General features: G+C 45.2%; 1 protein-coding gene across 3 annotated transcripts in view; it reads right to left on the reverse strand.

The window, feature by feature from the left end:
• COL5A1 (collagen type V alpha 1 chain) overlaps window positions 1–27,176 on the reverse strand; it is a 221,930-nt gene that overhangs the window by 121,155 nt on the left and 73,599 nt on the right. For all 3 annotated transcript variants that reach the window (XR_015871843.1, XM_088453033.1, XM_088453032.1), the window contains exons 5-9: window positions 9,364–9,495; window positions 7,538–7,678; window positions 6,595–7,047; window positions 1,561–1,761; window positions 275–334 (exon numbers count right to left, since the gene is read on the reverse strand). Coding sequence is in view for 2 of the 3 variants with exons in the window: in XM_088453033.1 (XP_088309159.1) it covers window positions 275–334; window positions 1,561–1,761; window positions 6,595–7,047; window positions 7,538–7,678; window positions 9,364–9,495 (987 nt within the window). In the remaining variant the exon portion in view is untranslated. The remainder of the gene's footprint in view (window positions 1–274; window positions 335–1,560; window positions 1,762–6,594; window positions 7,048–7,537; window positions 7,679–9,363; window positions 9,496–27,176) is intronic.

Below are 27,176 nucleotides of genomic sequence, written 5' to 3' on the forward strand. Positions count from 1 at the left end.
CGCAGATAGCGAGCGGCTCTGAATGAGGGCCATTATCAGAATTCCAGTATGGACGATCCTTCCAATGAGCACAGCTGCAATACCCAGATGTCCCAGTAGGGGGGGGATGTAGCCACGATTTTCCTCTCACTTCTGCCCCCTTAGCTCACAGCCAATGGAATGTGACACTGCCCGTCTGTATGTTATATCACATGTTATTTGCACCTGGTACACGGGGGAGGTAAAGGATAAATACAGGCCGAGACGGGACAATAAAGTATAAAGTAAAACTTACAGGCTCGATAATCGCAGGTTCTCCTTTCTGTCCCTTCTCACCCCGAGCACCTCCGGCATACTGCGAGAAGCACAATGACACAAATCACACACAAATCCGCCGTGCGCTGGAAACGCTAACACGCGCTTAGCAATACAGCAGATTATTTGCATTGAACATAAAACACATTTTGTGGGGTTTTTATTTTACTTTTCTGCTCTTTTAGTATTTTTGAATTTTCCGTTTATCACCATCTGTAGCGATCATGGCGGCGCCGTGATGTCACAGCACCCCGCCTACGATGACACGACTACAAATGCAGCGGGCAATGAGGAATATAGACACCTTCAAGTGTCTGCGTCTGGGAAGCTTTCCAATTATTGAGAACATTTGTGGTAGGGGTCAGCGTTCTGATCTGTGTCGGATCAGTGACGTGTCATTATTGGGGGAGGGGGAGGGGTATTTTACAAAAGTGTTCGAATGTTTTGTTTTTTGTTTTTATATCTCTAATAAAAACATAATAAAAAATACAACTACTCAATCGGACATTATATTATATTGCAAAGTTCTTTTTTAGGTTGTTATATCTATTGCTCATCCTTTTTTCCTTTGTGTTTGTGGACTCTTTTTAATGTTGAGCGTGGATTCAGCCAAACGGAAGACACATAAAAGACCCCCTGTATTTAATTAAAATTCCTTTGCGCTGTGCCCTCAGCTACGTCACATACAGGTCGTTATCCACCTACCCCCGATTGTGGTTCAATAACATCGCCCTGCGCTATTTACCATTTTACTATCTCTTCATCGTAATTATTGATATTTAAAGGTTTCCGATAGCTATTGGATTTATCCCCACCACCCCCCCACCAGATCTGATTCCACGTCCATAGATCACATGAATTAGTCTACCTATATTTAATCTATTAATGGCGCTTTTTAAGCAATTTATATAATGACAGTAATGTATGGATTTGAGCAGTTTATAGATCATGGTTATATCATTATATTTTATATAGGTTGTGTACTAAATAATAAAGCAGGTGTTTGCAATTCCTTCCTTTAGACAGCATTCGCTGTTTTTTTTATTACATTTATGCCTCTGCTCCTCACCAGGAAGTTTTATTTCTAATGACGTGCAGTAACTTCTCTTCGCCAGCAGAGGTCACTGCTGCAGATCTTACATAATAAAAGAATTTAGCTGCACAGCAATAGGAACCATAATGTGAGTGCTGTTTGGATGTTTAACTCTGAATGACTACACTCTTAATTGCAAATAAAATCAAAGTGACGCCCAAATGTAGGAATACCTCTAATTCCTCCCGGGTGACGGCAGGGGAGCCTTTGATATCGTCGTCCACACCTTCCACGTCTTCATAATTATCAGGATATACGCTCTCATAGTTATCTATAGTCTCCTCCACAAAATCTTCATTGACATTTCCTCCGTGTCCCCCCTGTCCTCCTCCCCTTCTGGAGCTCCCGGTCCCAGCACCAGTAACGGAGGTTCCCTGAGAGCAAAGAGAATGGACAACTTCAGTACATAAAAGTCTTGTGCACAGCAGATGACTAAACATTCTGTATGACAAACTAAACACATGACGGGGATAAGGCCGGGCCACAAATCCAGTCCCATCCATTACAGAGTCCTGTGACGGGCACAAGTCCAGTCCCATCCATTACAGAATCCTGTGACAGCCACAAGTCCAGTCCCATCCAATACAGAGTCCTGTGACGGGCACAAATCCAGTCCCATCTATTACAGAATCCTGTGACAGGCACAAGTCCAGTCCCATCTATTACAGAATCCTGTGACGGGCACAAGTCCAGTCCCATCTATTACAGAATCCTGTGACAGGCACAAGTCCAGTCCCATCCATTACAGAATCCTGTGACGGGCACAAATCCAGTCCCATCCATTACAGAATCCTGTGACGGGCACAAATCCAGTCCCATCTATTACAGAATCCTGTGACAGGCACAAGTCCAGTCCCATCTATTACAGAATCCTGTGACAGGCACAAATCCAGTCCCATCCAATACAGAATCCTGTGACAGGCACAAGTCCAGTCCCATCCATTACAGAATCCTGTGACGGGCACAAATCCAGTCCCATCCATTACAGAATCCTGTGACAGGCACAAATCCAGTCCCATCCATTACAGAATCCTGTGACAGGCACAACTCCAGTCCCATCCAATACAGAGTCCTGTGACGGGCACAAGTCCAGTCCCATCCATTACAGAATCCTGTGACAGGCACAAGTCCAGTCCCATCCAATACAGAATCCTGTGACGGGCACAAATCCAGTCCCATCCAATACAGAATCCTGTGTCGGGCACAAATCCAGTCCCATCTATTACAGAATCCTGTGACAGGCACAAGTCCAGTCCCATCTATTACAGAATCCTGTGACGGGCACAAGTCCAGTCCCATCTATTACAGAATCCTGTGACAGGCATAAGTCCAGTCCCATCTATTACAGAATCCTGTGACAGGCACAAATCCAGTCCCATCTATTACAGAATCCTGTGACGGGCACAAATCCAGTCCCATCTATTACAGAATCCTGTGACAGGCACAAGTCCAGTCCCATCTATTACAGAATCCTGTGACAGGCACAACTCCAGTCCCATCCATTACAGAATCCTGTGACAGGCACAAATCCAGTCCCATCCATTACAGAATCCTGTGACAGGCACAAATCCAGTCCCATCTATTACAGAATCCTGTGACAGGCACAAGTCCAGTCCCATCTATTACAGAATCCTGTGACAGGCACAACTCCAGTCCCATCCATTACAGTATCCTGTGACAGGCACAAGTCCAGTCCCATCTATTACAGAATCCTGTGACAGGCACAACTCCAGTCCCATCCAATACAGAGTCCTGTGACAGGCACAAATCCAGTCCCATCCATTACAGAATCCTGTGACAGGCACAAGTCCAGTCCCATCTATTACAGAGTCCTGTGACAGGCACAAGTCCAGTCCCATCCAATACAGAAACCTGTGACAGGCACAAGTCCAGTCCCATCCATTACAGAGTCCTGTGACAGGCACAAATCCAGTCCCATCCATTACAGAATCCTGTGACAGGCACAAATCCAGTCCCATCCATTACAGAATCCTGTGACAGGCACAAATCCAGTCCCATCTATTACAGAATCCTGTGACAGGCACAAATCCAGTCCCATCCATTACAGTATCCTGTGACAGGCACACATCCAGTCCCATCTATTACAGAATCCTGTGACAGGCACAAATCCAGTCCCATCCATTACAGAGTCTGTGACAGGCACAAGTCCATTCCCATCCATTACAGAATCCTGTGACAGGCACAAGTCCAGTCCCATCTATTACAGAATCCTGTGACAGGCACAAGTCCAGTCCCATCTATTACAGTATCCTGTGACAGGCACAAATCCAGTCCCATCTATTACAGAATCCTGTGACAGGCACAAGTCCAGTCCCATCCATTACAGAATCCTGTGACAGGCACAAGTCCAGTCCCATCCATTACAGAATCCTGTGACAGGCACAAGTCCAGTCCCATCTATTACAGAATCCTGTGACAGGCACAAGTCCAGTCCCATCCATTACAGAATCCTGTGACAGGCACAAATCCAGTCCCATCCATTACAGAATCCTGTGACAGGCACAAGTCCAGTCCCATCCATTACAGAATCCTGTGACAGGCACAAATCCAGTCCCATCTATTACAGAATCCTGTGACAGGCACAAATCCAGTCCCATCTATTACAGAATCCTGTGACAGGCACAAATCCAGTCCCATCCAATACAGAATCCTGTGACAGGCACAAATCCAGTCCCATCCATTACAGAGTCCTGTGACAGGCACAAGTCCAATCCCATCTATTACAGAATCCTGTGACAGGCACAAGTCCAGTCCCATCCATTACAGAATCCTGTGACAGGCACAAGTCCAGTCCCATCTATTACAGAATCCTGTGACAGGCACAAATCCAGTCCCATCCATTACAGAATCCTGTGACAGGCACAAGTCCAGTCCCATCCATTACAGAATCCTGTGACAGGCACAAGTCCAGTCCCATCCATTACAGAGTCCTGTGACAGGCACAAATCCAGTCCCATCTATTACAGAATCCTGTGACAGGCACAAATCCAGTCCCATCCATTACAGAATCCTGTGACAGGCACAAATCCAGTCCCATCCATTACAGAGTCCTGTGACAGGCACAAGTCCATCCCCATCCATTACAGAGTCCTGTGACAGGCACAAATCCAGTCCCATCCATTACAGAATCCTGTGACAGGCACAAATCCAGTCCCATCCATTACAGAGTCCTGTGACAGGCACAAGTCCATTCCCATCCATTACAGAATCCTGTGACAGGCACAAGTCCAGTCCCATCTATTACAGAATCCTGTGACAGGCACAAATCCAGTCCCATCTATTACAGAGTCCTGTGACAGGCACAAATCCAGTCCCATCCATTACAGAATCCTGTGACAGGCACAAGTCCAGTCCCATCCATTACAGAATCCTGTGACAGGCACAAGTCCAGTCCCATCTATTACAGTATCCTGTGACAGGCACAAATCCAGTCCCATCTATTACAGAATCCTGTGACAGGCACAAGTCCAGTCCCATCCATTACAGAATCCTGTGACAGGCACAAGTCCAGTCCCATCCATTACAGAATCCTGTGACAGGCACAAGTCCAGTCCCATCCATTACAGAATCCTGTGACAGGCACAAGTCCAGTCCCATCTATTACAGAATCCTGTGACAGGCACAAGTCCAGTCCCATCTATTACAGAATCCTGTGACAGGCACAAATCCAGTCCCATCTATTACAGAATCCTGTGACAGGCACAAATCCAGTCCCATCCATTACAGAGTCCTGTGACAGGCACAAGTCCATCCCCATCCATTACAGAGTCCTGTGACAGGCACAAGTCCAGTCCCATCTATTACAGAATCCTGTGACAGGCACAAATCCAGTCCCATCTATTACAGAATCCTGTGACAGGCACAAATCCAGTCCCATCCAATACAGAATCCTGTGACAGGCACAAATCCAGTCCCATCCATTACAGAGTCCTGTGACAGGCACAAGTCCAGTCCCATCTATTACAGAATCCTGTGACAGGCACAAGTCCAGTCCCATCCATTACAGAATCCTGTGACAGGCACAAGTCCAGTCCCATCCATTACAGAATCCTGTGACAGGCACAAGTCCAGTCCCATCCATTACAGAATCCTGTGACAGGCACAAGTCCAGTCCCATCTATTACAGAATCCTGTGACAGGCACAAGTCCAGTCCCATCTATTACAGAATCCTGTGACAGGCACAAATCCAGTCCCATCTATTACAGAATCCTGTGACAGGCACAAATCCAGTCCCATCCATTACAGAGTCCTGTGACAGGCACAAGTCCATCCCCATCCATTACAGAGTCCTGTGACAGGCACAAGTCCAGTCCCATCTATTACAGAATCCTGTGACAGGCACAAATCCAGTCCCATCTATTACAGAATCCTGTGACAGGCACAAATCCAGTCCCATCCAATACAGAATCCTGTGACAGGCACAAATCCAGTCCCATCCATTACAGAGTCCTGTGACAGGCACAAGTCCAGTCCCATCTATTACAGAATCCTGTGACAGGCACAAGTCCAGTCCCATCCATTACAGAATCCTGTGACAGGCACAAGTCCAGTCCCATCCATTACAGAATCCTGTGACAGGCACAAATCCAGTCCCATCTATTACAGAATCCTGTGACAGGCACAAATACAGATATTACAGTGACATTGTAGGTACTGTACCTTTATATACTAGCTGAATACAAGCTCTGCTGCAAACTCACAAGTCACAGCACATATTGTTATTCCGGGTATAGGTTTGGGTATAGGATTGGGTATCGGTTTGGGTATAGGCTTGGGTATAGGCTTGGGTATAGGATTGGGTATAGGTTTGGCTACATTGGCAACAGGACATGGGAGAGATTTTGATGTTTTAGAGGTAGGAAGCCCCCAATTGTGGAAATAACTGAGGGGATATTTTATACGGAATTATAGGGGACGGGAATAGAGGGGGGGGATCTCCAGTGGTGACATTTTGTAAGTAAGGTAACGTGAATACTTTCTGGAAAGGAGCTCAACACAGACCAGCCCAGAGGTGATTATATTAGAATCTAGATACTAGTCTAAATAAAATAAATCTAATATATATTCAGAATCAATACAAAAATCACATCACAAAGGAGGTCCTACTCCACCACAGAAGTGAAACCTCCACTGTAATGTCCGGACCATGCCGCAGTTATTACGGACACGCAAACATACAACTTACATTGAATGTGGCATTGGTGCTGGTGAAGACATTGGTCCTATGGACAGAGGATTCATCGATGGAGGTTCTATCCCCATAAATGGTGGTTCTATCCTCACCGATGTTTACTCTATCCTCCCCGATGATGACTCTATCCTCACCGATGTTGACTCTATCCCCACCGATGTGGACTCTATCCTCACCGATCTTGACTCTATCCCCACCGATGTGGATTCTATCCCCACCGATGTGGACTCTATCCTCACCGATGATGACTCTATCCCCATCGATAGTGACTCTATCCTCAGTCTCGCCCCCCTCTTCATAGTTGTTTTCATCGGGTTGCGGGGTATAATAGTCTTCGTGCACGCTATAAACATAGTCGTCATACACTGTGCTTTCCACTCTGGTCTCTATCCGTGCAGCTCGTGTAGTTACAATAATGGGGGCTTCAGTGGTTACTGGCTCTTCCTCCTGACAGACAAAAAAACGTCCGGTAACAAGAGAATGAATTCTATGTGTGAAACGCGTTACATATAGAGGGGCCAGGATGACAGGACCCTCACATCACTGCTGTGCGCTGCTGTTAGTACTGCGCTGCACGGAGGCTCTCAGATAACGCAGATGAGGGAAATGTGCCGTAAGACACGGCAACTGATCCCCATTGTAAATAATCTGCTTTATGTACTTTACAGCCGTCCTGCTCATTTTCTTTCTTTTCTGAATTCTTTCTGTGAGCTCTGCGGGTGACTGGCGCGTTGTGAGATTAGGGGCGCGTTGCGCAACACATCTACTGCTCATTCCCTGCGCAGATTCTGCAGCAGATTTTTAATTTGTTTGCAAAACCCTTGGCAGGCCCATTCCCAAGGCGCGGAAATTAGACCTTTTATCTAACGTGACAGACACAACCTAGAATAGGACGCAGCGGCAGAAGGCTTAGATTGCGGGCGTTACTTAGCGTTACCTCTTCAATGTCTGGCTGCGGCCGTACAGCTTCTTCCCCTGCGGCGTGAGGTGGTTTGGTGGTAGGAGGTTTGTCGTTGTCGTCTTCATAATATGGGTATTCATAATAATAACCTTCATCCCCTTCAGCAGCTTCGGGGTACTGATAAATGTATAAACAAGACGCAGATAAAGGCGGGAGACGCGGCTATAATAATCACCGTCCAGCGAGGGGACGTCATTTATTTAATAAATAAGAAATGCGCTGGATATACAAGAGGGCCTGAAACACTATGTGCAGGAATGCAGGGAGTTACACAGTCCCTGTACGGACCCCAATAGACTGAGAGCATTCCTTGTGTTCAACCACGCCAAGCATTAGGGTACGCAGGGGACACCAACATGCAGCCCTCCAGCTATGAAACTACACATCCCAGAATGCCCTGCCACAGTATTAACTTGACTTAATAGCTAAACTGTGGCAGGGCATGCTGGGATGCATAGTTCTGCAGCAGCTGGAGGACCGCATGATGAATAACTCTGGGGAACAGCATAATGGGGTGGTCTGTGTGTGACAAGGCATGGCCAGCAAACAAAGTGTTAAACTTCTGCTGTAAGTGCATCACCATGTCATTGTTACAAGGGAGAAATCCTAACATGGGCAAGAACCAACCTACGCAGCTGGTAGAATAGGCTAATGCTTCACGGGCATAAAGACGCTCGCTGCTGCTTTCTAACATACGCCCACTGTCGCTCTTCTGCGTGAACATCGGTACTATCGACGCACATCGACCACTCACTCAGCATTTACAGCAACCTAACCAGCCGCAGACAGTCTCCTCGCACGCAGAGAGCGCTCATGCAGCGTAGGCCATCGCAGTGGCTAATTTAGGCGCGTCCGAGAAACGGCGTTCAAACGGGCAGCCACGCCTGCGTTTTGCTGACCACATCTGTCGCTCACTCTGAGATGGATTCCTCTGCGTGTCCGTATTAGCAGTGCGATATCAGCGCATGGGCAGTACGGGCTTAGACGCATTTACCATGGCAAACAGTCGCACGATCTGCCATAGTTGCAGTTGCGATGGGTAGGGAATCAGGCCCCTAGATCGGAGGTATGGGGTCTTAGATCGGAGGTATGGGGCCTTACCAGTGTAACTGGCTCAAACGCTACACAAACAGGCAATCTGCAGCACATCCCAGCGTGACATGCCAGGCACAGGCTGGAACTTGTAGCCAGGATCATCTACAAGGCTACGCTGGCAGCTGCCTAGGGCATCCAAGTGTGAGGGGGCCCGGAGTCAGGAAACAGAAGGGAAAATTCACTGTAATACCTGGAACAATGACGGGGAACTCTGACAATTCTGCAGCTCAAGGTCTTAAAGCCCTGTACAGATTTATACATGCACTAACCCGGATTCTTTTTATAGTTCAAATGCAATCACTGTATTAATCAAATATTAAAACATACATTTTAAGAACTCGTCTAGACAGGCCAGCTATTAGAGTGTCCTTGTCTATATTGCATATTCTTTAATATATCTCCTCCAGAAGCCTTCCTGTCCATCTTATTCAGGTGTGATAATTCCCTCAGGCTACACTAGACCTCACTGGGCAGGTGGATACATCCAGACAGAGGAGTCTATAAGGGGCGCAATGACGGGACGTCACACATGGATACATTTAGACCTCACACAGGGGTTGTAATGTTGGAGGCCACAAATATTTCTGTAGTTTGTTTAGGACCCTGTAAAGTAAGACCCATTCCTACTGCAGAGTAAGATTGTCCCCTTTCTGCGCCATTTACGCACCTAATATAAACAATTTGTGTCTCTTTTGTTGACTACTTACATATTCATCTTGGTTGGGATCCTGAGACTGGGGGGTATCGGGGGCGGCAGTGTCGCAGTCTGGACTGTAGTGTTCACAATAATCAAACGCAGCTCGATGATCCGACACAATTAAGAGTTGTTGAATATCTCCCTAAAATGACAACAGAGAATATCAGTGAGACAGACGGTCAATGACATACAGCGAGAGGGATCGCGTTCAGCGTAAGAAACACTCAGAACGTATGCACATGGGACGCTGAGCAAGGGCCGTGCACTGGTCACCATTCGCCTTATGCCGTACAAGGCCGGCGCTGTCAGGGGAAGGAACGTCAACCTAATGCAGGAATTAGATCTACATCTAACCCAAAAACAGCTAAAACCAATTGCTTAGGGGGAGATGTATGAAACCTTGGAGTGACATAAAGTGGCGAGAGATAAAGTACCAATCAGTCAGCTCCGAACTGTCATGTTACGGGCTGTATTTGAAAAATGACAGTTAGGAGCTGACTGGTTGGTTCTTTATCTCTCTCCACTTTAAGCCTCTTTGATACATCTCTCCCTTAATTCTTAAAAATAAAAAAATAAATAAAAATAAATCAGCAAACCCTGTACTCAGTGAAATGTCCCTTTGTAGGATATATCTATTAATAAATGAAATGCTCGCTGCGTACTCACCTGCTCTCCTGGCATTCCCGGCCAAATCCTAAGAGAGTAATCAGCCCTCCGGGATCCCGCCTGCCTCATGGCTATGAATTGCATCCTTATGGGCCCACCCCCCTGACATGGTGCCGTAAATCGCAGCATCATCTCCCGGGGTGCACGGCGTGATTACTGTCCAGCCCTCCCCTCTCCCCTCTGGACTTCCAGCTCCCGGATCCAAGTATAGCTCAATAATTAATATGCAGGTCCTATTAAACATTATTATGCAGGTCTTCCAGGAATAATTCATTTCTGTCACCTACACAAAGAAAGAGGCGGCAACTATTTTCTGGTCTAGACCAATATTTAAAAGAATGCATCATATGCCTTTACTAGGAACCAATCACATCACTGAAAATGCAGCCAATCACTTAACTAGGAGACAGTGACATCACCGAGAATGCAGCCTATCCAGTCACTAGGAGCCAGTGACATCACTGAGAATGCAGCCTATCCAGTCACTAGGAGCCAGTGACATCACTGAGAATGCAGCCTATCCATTCACTAGGACCAATCACATCACTGAAAATGCAGCCAGTCACTTAACTAGGAAACAGAGACATCACCGAGAATGCAGCCTATCCAGTCACTAGGAGCCAGTGACATCACTGAGAATGCAGCCTATCCAGTCGCTAGGACCAATCACATCACTGAAAATGCAGCCAGTCACTTAACTAGGAAACGGAGACATCACCGAGAATGCAGCCTATCCAGTCACTAGGAGCCAGTGACATCACTGAGAATGCAGCCTATCCAGTCGCTAGGACCAATCACATCACTGAAAATGCAGCCAGTCACTTAACTAGGAGCCAGTGACATCACTGAGAATGCAGCCTATCCAGTCACTAGGAGCCAGTGACATCACTGAGAATGCAGCCTATCCATTCCCTAGGACCAATCACATCACTGAAAATGCAGCCAGTCACTTAACCAGGAAACGGAGACATCACCGAGAATACAGCCTATCCAGTCACTAGGAGCCAGTGACATCACTGAGAATGCAGCCTATCCAGTCGCTAGGACCAATCACATCACTGAAAATGCAGCCAGTCACTTAACTAGGAAACAGAGACATCACAGAGAATGCAGCCTATCCAGTCACTAGGAACCAGTGACATCACAAAAAGTGCAGCCTATCCAGTCACAAGGAAGAAGTGACATCACCGTGAATGCAGTGTATCCAGTCAGAAGGAAGCAATGACATCACTGTGAATGCAGCGTATCCAGTCAGAAGGAAGCAATGACATCACTGTGAATGCAGTATAACCATACACTGGGATGTATAGGGTGTTATGAATATTGTTTCAGTCCACAAATTGTCTAAATCTACCGTGTGCGTAGAATGTTAAGTAGTGACATAATGCAAGAGGGGGGGAGGGAGAAGGGGGGGCAAGCCTCTCTTCATATTATCATACAAGAGGAAAGAAATGCGCCAAGTATTGGGCACACCTGAAATATCAGGTCCAGCTCCTCCAAGGTCTCAGAACTGTTGATTAAACAAACGGAGGCCAGAATGTGCCTTCAATTAGACAAAGTGCCCGGGGATGACTCAGGGGTTCCGGTGACACAGAGCAGCAGAACTGGGGTAAGTGAATCATGTACAAAAGGATTCCAGCTTTCCAGCAACTGTCCCAGAAAGCCATCCAACTGGGAGCCGGGCTGTGCCATTCCCAGCTGAGACATCATTGGATAAATAGAAATGGACTGAACCCATAAGATTACCCAGTATCCTCCTCTGCCAGGTCTTAGACACACAACATCATCACCAACATCACCATTTAGCGCCAGATGACACCGTGCCATTCATAGCCACAAGGACAAATGACTCTCATGTACTGTATCCCGCCTTGGGCCTGGAAAAGAGAATGTGATCAGGGGAACGTGCAGGGATCAATGACAATTTGTCTGCGGTCAGCAACTAGGTCCAAATACAGGTCAGTTCTTATATCACCTGTGGGACAAACATTGGTACTCTCACACCTGGGAGTACCGTGACTACAGGCATATATTCCCCTTCCTATGCAATTCATACCGGTAGCCTCTGTCAGGTGGTCTTATATAAAGGTGTTATTCCTGTTGGATGTAGTGTCATCAGGTGTTATAAATACTGTACAGATGTATTCTCATGCACTTATCATCTACATGCCATATGGCGCGAGCCGCCCGTCACAACCGAGACACTGAGAAGTAACGTATTACATGTATCTTGTATTATGTGCATCGCAGACTCGGTGATAATCCGCACACAGGGTACTAGAGGCGACACTGACCGCACAGGAAGTGATCTCACACAAGCACAAAGTCGCAGATTAAGCACAACAGAATTCGGCGTGAGGAAAGCTGCGACTATGCGCGTTACAGCCCTTTCTGCCCAGATTCAGAGTCAGTCGCGCACAGAAGCACAAATGTCGCTCATCACAATGATCTGCGTACACCAACAATACAGTAGTTTGTGTGTATAGGACGCACATAGTGAAGGAAAAGCCGCTCTGTGCAGCGGAGACGTCAGAGTCCTGGCGCACTGAGGGTATGGGGACACAGCTGTACATTTAGGGTAGAGTTCCTTCAGGATAAATGTCATTTTAGCCTTCCCACCATCAGAGAGAAATGAGCAGGGGGCCCATGACACAACCGTCTCAGGTCCAGCCACAATAAGGACGCAATAAAGAGTGAGACGCTCCTATATACTAGTCCCCTGGGCCTACCCTATGGATTCTATGATTTACCCACCAGCAGGCCGGGCAGGTTTGTCATTGTCATCAGAATAAAAGCAGAACAAACTAATATACTGCACGGATATAACGGGTATGTAATATTTGGGATATAACGGGTATGTAATATATGGGATATAACAGGTATGTAATATGTGGCATATAACGGGTATGTAATATTTGGGCTAAAACGGGTATGTAATATTTGGGATAAAACGGGTATGTAATATTTCGGATAGAGCGGGTATGTAATATTTGGGCTAGAATGGGTATGTAATATTTGGCATATAACGGGTATGTAAATTTGGGATATAACGGGTACGTAATATTTGGCATATAACGGGTATATAATATTTGGCATATAACGGGTATGTAATATTTGGGATATAACAGGTATGTAATATTTGGGATATAACGGGTATGTAATAATTGGGATAGAACGGGTATGTAATATTTGGGATAGAATGGGTATGTAATATTTGGCATATAACGGGTATGTAAATTTCGGATATAACGGGTATGTACTATTTGGCAAATAATGGGTATGTAATATTTGGCATATAACGGGAATGTAATATTTGGGATATAACAGGTATGTAATATTTGGGATATAACGGATATGTAAGATATGGGATATAACGGGAATGTAATATTTGGGATATAACAGGTATGTAATATTTGGGATATAACGGATATGTAAGATATGGGATATAACGGGAATGTAATATTTGGGATATAACAGGTATGTAATATTTGGGATATAACGGATATGTAATATTTGGGATATAACGGGAATGTAATATTTGGGATATAACAGGTATGTAATATTTGGGATATAACGGGTATGTAATATTTGGGATATAACGGGAATGTAATATTTGGGATATAACAGGTATGTAATATTTGGGATATAACGGGTATGTAATATTTGGGATATAACGGGTATGTAATATTTGGGATATAACGGGTATGTAATATTTGGGATATAACGGGTATGTAATATTTGGGATATAACAGGTATGTAATATTTGGGATATAACGGGTATGTAATATTTGGGATATAACGGGTATGTAATATTTGGGATATAACGGGTATGTAATATTTGGGATATAACAGGTATGTAATATTTGGGATATAACGGGTATGTAATATTTGGGATATAACGGGTATGTAATATTTGGGATATAACGGGTATGTAATATTTGGGATATAACAGGTATGCAAAGAGCAGGAGAGTAACTGAAACGAATGGTAAGATTTATTAACAAAAAAGAAGAGCATGAGGACTTTATAACCTCACTAGACACCATACTATATACTGTATCGTGTGTGTCACACAACGTAGAACTACACTACTAGGCCGGGACATAATACAGGGGACGAGAAACACACAGACAGAATGTTACAGACACCTGAGGACGTACTTCACACCAGCGAGCTTTAATACATTTATCTGGGAAAAGTCTTAATCCTATGGATACTCTGGATATACTTGTCCCGGATAAACATGATCTACCACAACTGCGTAAACCTGTGGGTCGCTATCCATTGTGGAACTACAAGTCCCAGCATGTCTTGCAGTTCCATCACAGGAGGGTCAAAGCTCGGCCTAGAATAGGGCGGAAGCCTAGCATGAAAGTGGCAGGATTGGGAAAATTTCACATCCAAGAGTAATAAAAGGTTTGGGGCTAGTGATGTCACAGCGGCTTAACTGACTGCAATTTAAATGTTTTTGTCTCATCGACATTGGGAGAGGGGCTTTATTGGTCTGTAAGGCAATAGTGGAGGTTACATGCTGTATTAAACACACGCATTTTGGTGTATAAACACCCTTTACTATCTAATATTCATATTCCCTGGCCTAAACTATTTAGCACATCCCTCACCAAGGACCAGCAGACGTAACCTATTGGTATAATTAAGGCTGGAATATGTGGACCAGATCTGTTACTATTTTAATGTTAATAATGTGTAATGGATAATATTTTCTGGGGGGTGTTTGGGCGCAGTAAACCCCTCTGACCACCTTAGCTTAGCATGTACAGTATGTATAAGAAACCCTAATGAGTTTTTCTGCAGACTCAGGGTTTCTGGAAGAAAGAGACAAAGACTAGGGGAGGGGGGGGGGGGGGGGGGGAGGTGGTGACCTCAGGTTTGGGAATATGTGCGTAACCAGCACCAAATAGGAAACAGATGCAGAGAGAACATTAACTAGGTAACCACAGAATTAAGATGAATGATAGTTTAAATTTCACTCCTGTTAAGACAATATTCCCATTTTCCATTGGGCGCACTTTCTGCTGATGTAAGCGGAACGGATACGGCTTCTCTTCGTGGTTAATATTATGTTTTGCGCTCTGAGAACAGACAGAAGTCTGCAAAAACTATCACATGTCCCCGGCGAACATGAAACGCAAACTTAATGTTTGTCTTATAGACGGGAAAGGAAAAACAAACTTCAGCGCATATCTGCACATCCACATCAGCATATGTGTAACAAAATAGCTGCGATACTATCCAGCTGTCTGCCGGGCCTCCAGAGTGACACAATGTATCAGTGTCCTCACTTCCTGCTGGCTTTCTCTCTGCAGAAACACAGGGGGGGGGGTTTATTGGCTATTGGAAAGGATAGATAATATGGTATTTATTTTTGCCCATTTTGAATTAACTATTATTTATTAAAAAAACACCAAGGACACATTAATTATACTGTATTACACAACAAAAGGACTATTACTGTACAACAACAAATCCAGGCAAATTTCGATTTTAATAGGCTTCTAGACGTTATGTTTAAAAATAAATGTAAATGATACAATTATGATAATGATCTTTTCACAGTTGGCGTAGTGGAGAGCAATAGAGACAGCACCGAGGTCTTAGGTTTGATTCCCACCAAGGCACTAACAGTATCTGCATGGAGTTTGCATGGTCTGACAAAAAAATAAATAAATAACACTAGTGTGTATGAGTGTGTGTGTGATAAAGAATATAGATTGTAAGCTCTTCTGGGACAGGAACTGATGTGAGTGACAGAAATACTCTATTCTCTGTACAGCAATATGCGCACTCTATATAAATAGTTCTTAGAACATAAATAAATAGTTTTTTAGAAGTTAAATACACAGGGTTTTGCAGAATTACAATTAGTCCCCTGGGAGGAGATAACACAAGAGGAAATATCAGACGACATAAATTCCAAGGACAGAGTTCATGGTTCTTCCCTGGGTCAGGCTGCAGGCACCTAGGGCGGTTTCTGGGGTCCCCTGGGACTCTGGGGAAAGGGAAGGGGCAGTGATTTGTAGCATTGTCTGAGAATGGCATGCTATAGGGGGCAGAGGCTGGGAAGCCCCCCCATGCCAGTCACAACAGGGAGACCAGGAATGTGACCTCTCGCCTGACGGACATATGTCATCTCCATTGTCACCTGGTAACTGGGGGACACCAAGACATGACAGCAGCCATCTCAGCCCTGCTCTGCTAAACAGCTGCAGGCCATAAATACTTCTACTTCCAGGGCTCCCTGAGTGCTGGTATGGAAGGAGGAGGATGAACGGCAGCTATAAGAGCTGGGTAAGAGCTAATATAACAGGAGAACACATGTCATATAACACATGGGGGCCACAACAAGGGATCCTACAATGTATCAGAGCTGGGTAAGAGCTAATATAACAGGTAACAGGAGAACGCATGTCATATAACACGTGGGGGCCACAATAAGGGATCCTACAATGTATCAGAGCTGGGTAAGAGCTAATATAACAGGTAACAGGGGAACGCATGTCATATAACACATGGGGCCACAATAAGGGATCCTACAATGTATCAGAGCTGGGTAAGAGCTAATATAACAGGTAACAGGAGAACACATGTCATATAACCCTTGGGACCACAATAAGGGATCCTACAATGTATCAGAGCTGGGTAAGAGCTAATATAACAGGAGAACGCATGTCATATAACACATGGGGGCCACAATAAGGGATCCTACAATGTATCAGAGCTGGGTAAGAGCTAATATAACAGGTAACAGGAGAACGCATGTCATATAACACATGGGGGCCACAATAAGGGATCCTACAATGTATCAGAGCTGGGTAAGAGCTAATATAACAGATAGCAGGAGAACGCATGTCATATAACACATGGGGGCCACAATAAGGGATCCTACAATGTATCAAAGCTGGGTAAGAGCTAATATAACAGGTAACAGGAGAACGCATGTCATATAACACATGAGGGCCACAATAAGGGATCCTACAATGTATCAGAGCTGGGTAAGAGCTAATATAACAGATAGCAGGAGAACGCATGTCATATAACACATGGGGGCCACAATAAGGGATCCTACAATGTATCAGAGCTGGGTAAGAGCTAATATAACAGGTAACAGGAGAACGCATGTCATATAACACATGAGGGCCACAATAAGGGATCCTACAATGTATCAGAGCTGGGTAAGAGCTAATATAACAGATAGCAGGAGAACGCATGTCATATAACACATGGGGGCCACAATAAGGGATCCTACAATGTATCAGAGCTGGGTAAGAGCTAATATAACAGGTAACAGGAGAACGCATGTCATATAACACATGGGGGCCACAATAAGGGATCCTACAATGTATCAGAGCTGGGTAAGACCTAATATAACAGGTAACAGGAGAACGCGTCATATACCACATGGGGGCCACAATAAGGGACCCTACAATGTATCAGAGCTGGGTAAGAGCTAATATAACAGGAAACAGGAGAACGCATGTCATATAACACATGGGGGTCACAATAAGGGATCCTACAATGTATCAGAGCTGGGTAAGAGCTAATATAACAGTTACAGGATAACACATGTCATATAACACATGGGGGCCACAATAAGGGACCCTACAATGTATCAGAGATTAGTAAGAGATAATATAACAGGTAACAGGAGAACACATGTCATATAACACATGGGGGCCACAATAAGGGATCCTACAATGTATCAGAGCTGGGTAAGAGCTAATGTAACAGATAGCAGGAGAACGCATGTCATATAACACATGGGGGCCACAATAAGGGATCCTACCATGTATCAGAGCTGGGTAAGAGCTAATATAACAGGTAACAGGAGAACACATGTCATATAACACATGGGGGCCACAATAAGGGATCCTACAATGTATCAGAGCTGGGTAAGAACTAATATAACAGGTAGCAGGAGAACGCATGTCATATAACATATGGGGGCCACAATAAGGGATCCTACAATGTATCAGAGCTGGGTAAGAGCTAATATAACAGGTAACAGGAGAACGCATGTCATATAACACATGGGGGCCACAATAAGGGATCCTACAATGTATTAGATTTGGGTAAGAGCTAATATAACAGGTAGCAGGAGAACGCATGTCATATAACACATGGGGGCCACAAAAAGGGATCCTACAATGTATCAGAGCTGGGTAAGACCTAATATAACAGGTAACAGGAGAACGCATGTCATATAACACACGGGGGCCACAATAAGGGATCCTACAATGTATCAGAGCTGGGTAAGAGCTAATATAACAGGTAACAGGAGAACGCATGTCATATAACACATGGGGGCCACAATAAGGGATCCTACAATGTATTAGATTTGGGTAAGAGCTAATATAACAAGTAACAGGAGAACACATGTCTTATAACACATGGGGGCCACAATAAGGGATCCTACAATGTATCAGAGCTGGGTAAGAGCTAATATAACAGGTAACAGGAGAACACATGTCATATAACACATCGGGGCCACAATAAGGGCTCCTACAAAGTATCAGAGCTGGGTAAGACCTAATATAACAGGTAACAGGAGAACACATGTCATATAACACATGGGGGCCACAATAAGGGATCCTACAATGTATCAGAGCTGGGTAAGAGCTAATATAACAGGTAACAGGAGAACGCATGTCATATAACACATGGGGGCCACAATAAGGGATCCTACAATGTATCAGAGCTGGGTAAGAGCTAATATAACAGGTAACAGGAGAACGCATGTCATATAACACATGGGGGCCACAATAAGGGATCCTACAATGTATCAGAGCTGGGTAAGAGCTAATATAACAGGTAACAGGAGAACGCATGTCATATAACACATGGGGCCACAATAAGAGATCCTACAATGTATCAGAGCTGGGTAAGAGCTAATATAACAGGTAACAGGAGAACGTATGTCAAATAACACATGGGGGCCACAATAAGGGATCCTACAATGTATCAGAGCAGGGTAAGAGCTAATATAACAGGTAACAGGAAAACACATGTCATATAACATATGGGGGCCACAATAAGGGATCCTACAATGTATCAGAGCTGGGTAAGAGCTAATATAACAGGAAACAGTAGAACGCATGTCATATAACACATGGGGGCCACAATAAGGGATCCTACAATGTATCAGAGCTGGGTAAGAGCTAATATAACAGGTAGCAGGAGAACACATGTCATATAACACATGGGGGCCACAATAAGGGCTCCTACAATGTATCAGAGCTGAGTAAGAGCTAATATAACAGAGCTAATATATCAGAGCTGGGTCACAGCTAATATAACAAGTAACAGGAGAACACATGTCTTATAACACATGGGGGCCACAATAAGGGATCCTACAATGTATCAGAGCTGGGTAAGACCTAATATAACAGGTAACAGGAGAACACATGTCATATAACACATGGGGGCCACAATAAGGGATCCTACAATGTATCAGAGCTGGGTAAGAGCTAATATAACAGGTAACTATAGAACACATGTCATATAACACATGGGGGCCACAATAAGGGATCCTACAATGTATCAGAGCTGGGTAATAGCTAGTATTACAGGTAACAGGAGAACACATGTCATATAACACATGGGGGCCATAATAAGGGATCCTACAATGTATCAGAGCTGGGTAAGAGCTAATATAACAGTTACAGGAGAACACATGTCATATAACACATGGGGGCCACAATAAGGGATCCTACAATGTATCAGAGCTGGGTAAGAGCTAATATAACAGGTAGCAGGAGAACACATGTCATATAACACATGGGGGCCACAATAAGGGATCCTACAATGTATTAGATTTGGGTAAGAGCTAATATAACAGGTAGCAGGAGAACACATGTCATATAACACATGGGGGCCACAATAAGGGCTCCTACAATGTATCAGAGCTGAGTAAGAGCTAATATAACAGAGCTAATATATCAGAGCTGGGTCACAGCTAATATAACAAGTAAGAGGAGAACGCATGTCATATAACACATGGGGGCCACAATAAGGGATCCTACAATGTATTAGATTGGGGTAAGAGCTAATATAACAGGTAGCAGGAGGACACATGTCATATAACACATGGGGGCCACAATAAGGGATCCTACCATGTATCAGAGCTGGGTAAGAGCTAATATAACAGGTAACAGGAGAACACATGTCATATAACACATCGGGGCCACAATAAGGGATCCTACAATGTATCAGAGCTAGGTAAGAGCTAATATAACAGGTAACAGGAGAACGCATGTCATATAACACATGGGGGCCACAATAAGGGATCCTACAATGTATCAGAGCTGGGTAAGAACTAATATAACAGGTAGCAGGAGAACGCATGTCATATAACATATTGGGGCCACAATAAGGGATCCTACAATGTATCAAAGCTGGGTAAGAGCTAATATAACAGGTAGCAGGAGAACACCTGTCAGATAACACATGGGGGCCACAATAAGGGATCCTACAATGTATCAGAGCTGGGTAAGAGCTAATGTAACAGATAGCAGGAGAACGCATGTCATATAACACATGGGGGCCACAAAAAGGGATCCTTCAATGTATCAGAGCTGGGTAATAGCTAATATAACAGGTAACAGGAGAACACATGTCATATAACACATGGGGGCCACAATAAGGGATCCTACAATGTATCAGAGCTGGGTAAGAGCTAATATAACAGGTAACAGGAGAACACATGTCATATAACACATGGGGGCCACAAAAAGGGATCCTTCAATGTATCAGAGCTGGGTAATAGCTAGTATTACAGGTAACAGGAGAACACATGTCATATAACACATGGGGGCCACAATAAGGGATCCTACAATGTATCAGAGCTGGGTAAGAGCTAATATAACAGGTAACAGGAGAACACATGTCATATAACACATGGGGGCCACAATAAGGATCATACAATGTATCAGAACTGGGTAAGAGCTACTATAACAGATAGCAGGAGAACGCATGTCATATAACACATGGGGGCCACAATAAGGGATCCTACAATGTATCAGAGCTGGGTCAGTTGTAAGAAGAACTGATGCAATGTAATAACCATTATAACAACACAGACAATAAAACATAAGTATAAAAACACCAGATACTGCAAACAGACACCTTACTAGGAGCTGATACAATGTATAGGGCTGGAATAAGACATTATACAATATAATAAAGTAGTTACAGGAGCTCAGACAACGATACAGCGCTGTACTTGGAAACAATACAGATATAAATATAATTATACCAAAACAGGTTTAATATACTGTATGCAATTCTGCATCATGAATGTTTTTTTTTGCAATAAACAGAGTCTCAAGCATCTCGTCCACTTCTCCAGGCTTTAGCAGACGTGAGATGTTGCCATGTGATAGCTATGATAGGATACATATCAGAACATGGAAGACAGAACACAGATGGATGGTATTGCAGCCTGTAGCTGTAATGTGGCATAGAACATGGGTACCACAAAATTATCACACTCTGCAGCATTTTTCTGAATTAGTGTACAGATAATAATGATACTGTTAGTCCTAAATAAGCACCTACATAACATTAGCCTATGTCAAAGGCTGTGTATTGCCGAGCTGAATAATATATGGGAAATGACTGGAAAGCTCCCATGTTAGGAGGAGGAGCTTCTGTAACATGTCACACAGAGGGACTGACAGCTTGTCACGCCTGCTTTGTGGCTTGGCCGACTGATGCGCATGGATTGGCCACAGAGCAGTGATGTCACAGCAGCTCAAATGACTGCATTTTACTCATTTGTAAAATGATGAGATCCCATTAGGAGATGGTGCTAAAGATTTGGGAGGGGCTCACCCTTCTGTACAGATGGGGAGAGGATACTGTAATATGTGCCCCTGAGGTTTGGGCAGTACGTGAGGCATAAGGACCCCTGGCTGCTGCTTTTGGCTCACACGGCAATTTCCAATACATTTATCATGGGGTGGGAACTAACATCCGGATCAATTATGGGGCATATATTTTATAAAATGTGATCAGTGAATAAGTAATAAATATCCAAGACCACCAAATGCCCCAATTCCTACTAGAACCTTCTCCGTGCACCCTAAAGGCCAAGTCGTCAGTGTGGGGTGCTCTGGTGAGAATTGGTGGTATTACTGGCAATGAGAATATACTTATGACGTGCCAGAATACATGATGAGTATATCAGGACCATCCAATTCAGAGGCCCGAGGTATCCGGAATGCCTCACCAGCCAGATTAATCCGGGGTTAACATGACAGCATGTGTCTGCACCTCTACAAGGAACAGAAACAGAACAGGGGGTTGCATTATCTTTTTTAACTAAGGGCCTTTCAGTGGGTCGCAGAACACCATGAATAGGGCTCTTTGTCCCAACTGACCTGTTAGACATGGAACATCTGAGGCCGCGTTCCTCCATCTCGCTGTAATGTCACACGGAGAAGAATGGGGGGACAGAGCGCTTAGCTGGTGCCTGTGACCTTTCTATCTAATAATAAGGAAATACACCATGGAAATCTAGGGGGAGATGTAGACAAGGGAACTGCAAAACCCACAATATTTAGATTTTTCATATAGACATATATCAGTAACGCAGCGCGCCTTAGTATTCTGTATTTGTTGTATATATTTTATTACTTTTTGTATGACCTAATGCAGTACCAGATTAAGGTCCACATGGGCCCGAAGCTGGAATCTAACAAGGGCCTACTGTGTGCTGCCGCAGAGGGTGTGACTAGTGATATGGGATGTGTCACCAGTGTTATGTGGGTGTGGTCTGCACAGTCGGTGTGACCAGTACCGTGGGAGTGTGACTTGGGGTGTTGTGACCAGTGTTATGTGGGTGTGGTCTGCACAGGGGGTGGGACCAGCACAGTGGGAGTGTGACTAGTGACATGGGGTGTGTGACCAGTGTTGTAGGGGTGTGGTCTGCACAGGGGGTGTGACCAGTACCGTGGGAGTGTGACTAGTGACATGGGGTGTGGTCTGCACAGGGGGTGTGACCAGTACGGTGGGAGTGTGACGAGTGACATGGGGTGCGTTACTCTAACCCCTAACATAAATTTTTTTTGAAAAACCAGAAAAAAACAGGCTTGACCATTTGAACCTGTCAGCCTTTCAACCCTGTCGACCTCTTGCACTGCCGACCTTTTGCCCGTGTCGACCGATTGCATGTCGACAATTTGGTGTCGACCCTTACATTGTCTATCTTCTATCCGGATACCTATTTTTGCGGAGTGCTTTGGACACGGGTTCAAAATTGCTGCGGCACAAGCGAGTAACTCGCTCATTGATTTAAGTTTTTCTGAACCTTGGGGCAATTATAACGTGGAGTTAAACGCCCCCAAATAACACCACCCTTACCTTACCCATGTGACTCACATGGGTCTATGATAATATGTCTATGTGTACTCGCTCATGTTCATTTGGAAATCTAGGAACTGTTTAAACAGATTGGAACTGTTACACTGTAACTTTAAGACTGACTGAGCGCTTATAAGACTTCTAGGTATGAGAAGATTAAACAAATATTTAGTTACGATGATTTCCAGGAAAAAGGCTCCATCTCCTGCATAATGTTAGTGACAGCGCAGAAGCTGAAATGAGAATGTTTATAGCGTCAGACGGGGGTGGGTAGCACCGTGTTACTGCCCCCTGCAGATGGGATCGCTGTTCATCAAGGTTACTTATTACATTTGGGGGGTGGGGTTTCAACATTTTAAAATGTATCCTAGCAATGTATGAACCAGATCCAGTCACAGAAATGTTTTAGGGTGAGGTGTATCACACCTTGTAAAGAGAAACCAGTGGAGGCGTTGCCTCTGGCAACCAGTGGAGGTATAGAACATAGTGGCAACTCGTGTGCGCTACAGGACACTTTATGCCCCAAACTACCCCAGAAGGCAGCATGATATACAGTAATGCAAATACCCAATCACACCACAAAGCGCTAAAGAACGCATTAATACGCCGCTGATATTCTATACGTTGCAATCACTATCTGTAGGCCTCCAGTATCTGGGCTGTTCCATGCAGGAAAACACGCTAGAGAGTGGAATTCTGCATACCGCACCTTTTATATAGGTAACGGTTCTATCACGGACCATAGGCTCATGGGTAAAAATAAAATAATAAAGGAAGGGTCCACGGGCCAAATGTAGCTATGGACTTATATAGGCAGAGATCCAAACTTGTCTAAACACAGTGCGATGAGCCTCCCACACAATGTAGGATGGAACATTCCAGCCAGATAATAATCCACTCAGAGGGGTAACGTATCGGTATTATTAATGTGAGCAACGTTTTACCAACCCATAAAACAGTTAGGTCTGGTTTGTGTCTGGATTCCACCGGCGGAGCCGCGCACGAAATTAACCACCACACTTCCCAGGTTCCCATCGGCCAAAACAAATCAAATTAAAATACTTGTTCTTGTTTTGACATTTTTCTGCACTGAGTCATTTGCGAGGGAGAGAGAAAAAAACAGCCCACCATAAACCCCACCAGGGTGCCGGCCAGACTAATGATCTCTGATCGCCTTCTGCAGCTCCCGAGGAACCTGCTGGTCAGACGTTTGGTTTCGGTCTGTAATTAGCCGATTAGTTCCGTGGTCAGAAATCAATCTACAAAGTTTATTGTTTTCTTCCAACTTAGTTAAACTTCCTACGCAGACATTTATGTAGTGAGCTGGGCCTCCTCGCCCTGCCGTTCCATCTAGCCCCCACAGTGGCAAGAGGCCAGGATCTTCCCGAGTCCCCTGACTACAATTTCCATCCAGCAGGAGAGGAAGGGGCTTCTCTCTACAGACATTGCGGCCATTGTAATAGAACTGTCCTGTGTGGGGACAATAGACATTAGGAACACTGGCTAATATATCACAGGTCTGGTTCTGAACTATGGCAGAGCCAAGTTACTATACATAAATATATATATCAGCACAGTTGGTGTTGTGGTCAGCATTTCTGCCTCGCAGCCCTGCTGTCATTAGTTCTAAATAGGAATCGGAAACGTCAATCTGCCAGTTGGAAATACTGTCCGGCGTGCACCGATTTTACGAGATCCGTCAGAGGATCTGTGGAATTATACGTTAAATTTCAGCCATTTGCTAATCACGCTCATATTTTGATCATGATCGGCAAATCGGTGAAATCCTACATGTTGGATTTCGCGAATCCTCCAACCCGGCATCGCAGGAACTCTGCATCGCGGCGATCCGTCGCTGGTGTGTGGGGGCCTCAAGATGGAGGCCTCCATAGTGCCAGATGGTTTTCAATGACTACTGAGGCTCCTGCAGAGACTTTGCAGTGACCCCTTATAATAAAATCTTGTCCTTAAGAGGCAAGTTACTAACATGCAGGGAAACCCCATCCCAGCCTGAGTTGTGTGTACTAAATGTATACTAAACAGATTCTGGAGACCTGGGATGATGGTTCCTCCGGCGTACTGAGAACCGTGTAATGGAAGGAGGTGATTCCTCAGCGCTGGCGGCCTGCGAGCTATACATTATACACTATAAATCCAGCACATCTGTTGGGGGAGAGCCAGGAAACTGCAACAAAAGCTATGTCAGTCCTCCCGCCTGTGAAACCTCCACTGACAAATTCCAAGTACATTTCTTGGGGTCCTCAACAGCTAAGCAGACAAACAGCACATTATTCCGCCTGACAAAAGGCCACAAGTCAGCGGCCCCTCTCACACGGCCTGTCTATAGGAGACTGCGGCTCCCTCTCACACGGCCTGTCTATAGGAGACTGCGGCCCCTCTCACACGGCCTGTCTATAGGAGACTGCGGCTCCTCTCACACGGCCTGTCTATAGGAGACTGCGGCCCCTCTCACACGGCCTGTCTATAGGAGACTGCGGCCCCTCTCACACGGCCTGTCTATAGGAGACTGCGGCTCCCTCTTACTGTCTATAGGAGACTGCGGCCCCTCTCACTGTCTATAGGAGACTGCGGCTCCTTCTCACAGGACAATAACACGACACTAAAGTATATTTATTCTGACACACAACACGCTGCTTCTTACATACATGATCAGCTAATGTAACAACGTAACTGCTCCTCTTCTGCGCACAGAAGCTTTGTTACCATTTCCTGCTGTCCTTTTGTTGGGTCTATTTTATAGTTTCATGACAACGCCTGCAGTATACTGTACACTGGCTCCTTACATGTGTGCCCTCATACAGGTTGGGTATGAAATCCCGGCTGTCGGATACCACTGGTCAGAATACAGACAGCGCCATCTCGACAGCCAGAATCCTGACAGCCATAGGAAGTAACGTAAGTATTTTTCTAACCCCTACCCTAACCCTGCCTCCCCGGCGCCTAACCATAACCTCTCCCTCCTAGTGCCTTAGCGTAACCTCCCCCTCCCCACACCCTAAAACTAACACCCTCTTCGGTGCCTAAACGTAACCTCCTCTCTACTGCCTAAACCTAACCTCCCCCTCCCCGCACCCTAATTCTAACACTCCCTCCCCGGTGCCTATCCCTAACTCTCCCCCTAATGTGTAACCCTAACGATGCACCCTAACCTCCCCCCTAGTGCCTAACCCTAATTTTCCCGCACCCTAGCCCTCCCCCTAGTGCGTAACCCTAACTTCCCCGCACCCTAACCTCCCCCTAGTGCCTAACCCTAACCTCCCTGCACTCTAACCCTCCCCCTAGTGCCTAACCCTAACCTCCCTGCACCCTAACCCTCCCCCTAGTGCCTAACCCTAACCCCCCCTTAGTGCCTAACCCTATCCCCGCTACCTAACCCTAACCTCCCCCTAACACTCCGATACTTACCTTCGGGATGCTGGCGGTCGGGATACTGGTGCTGGTATCCCGCACGCCAGGATGCAGACTACATCCCCCCTCATACACCTATGCTTTGCAAACTTTTGTGCTTATTTCCTAATCATTTTAGTGGGCATTCCTGGGTGGTAAAGGGGTAGGGGTGGCTAGCCAGATGCGGGCATAGTCAGACCGACATTCTGCGCCTCCATAGGGCTGGTGCAATGTCCAATGGTGCGTCTTAATGCGCAGATCTGTGGATTAACCCCACAGCTTGTGGGCGTGTCTGTAAGAATTCCATCAGCTGCGACTTTAGCAAATCGCAGTTGCATTAGGTCCACAGGGAGTTATATAACCATTCTG

The sequence above is a fragment of the Taudactylus pleione genome, unplaced genomic scaffold, assembly GCF_031769625.1.
Source record: "Taudactylus pleione unplaced genomic scaffold, aTauple2 ptg000566l, whole genome shotgun sequence".
NCBI classification, from domain to species: Eukaryota; Metazoa; Chordata; class Amphibia; order Anura; family Myobatrachidae; genus Taudactylus; species Taudactylus pleione.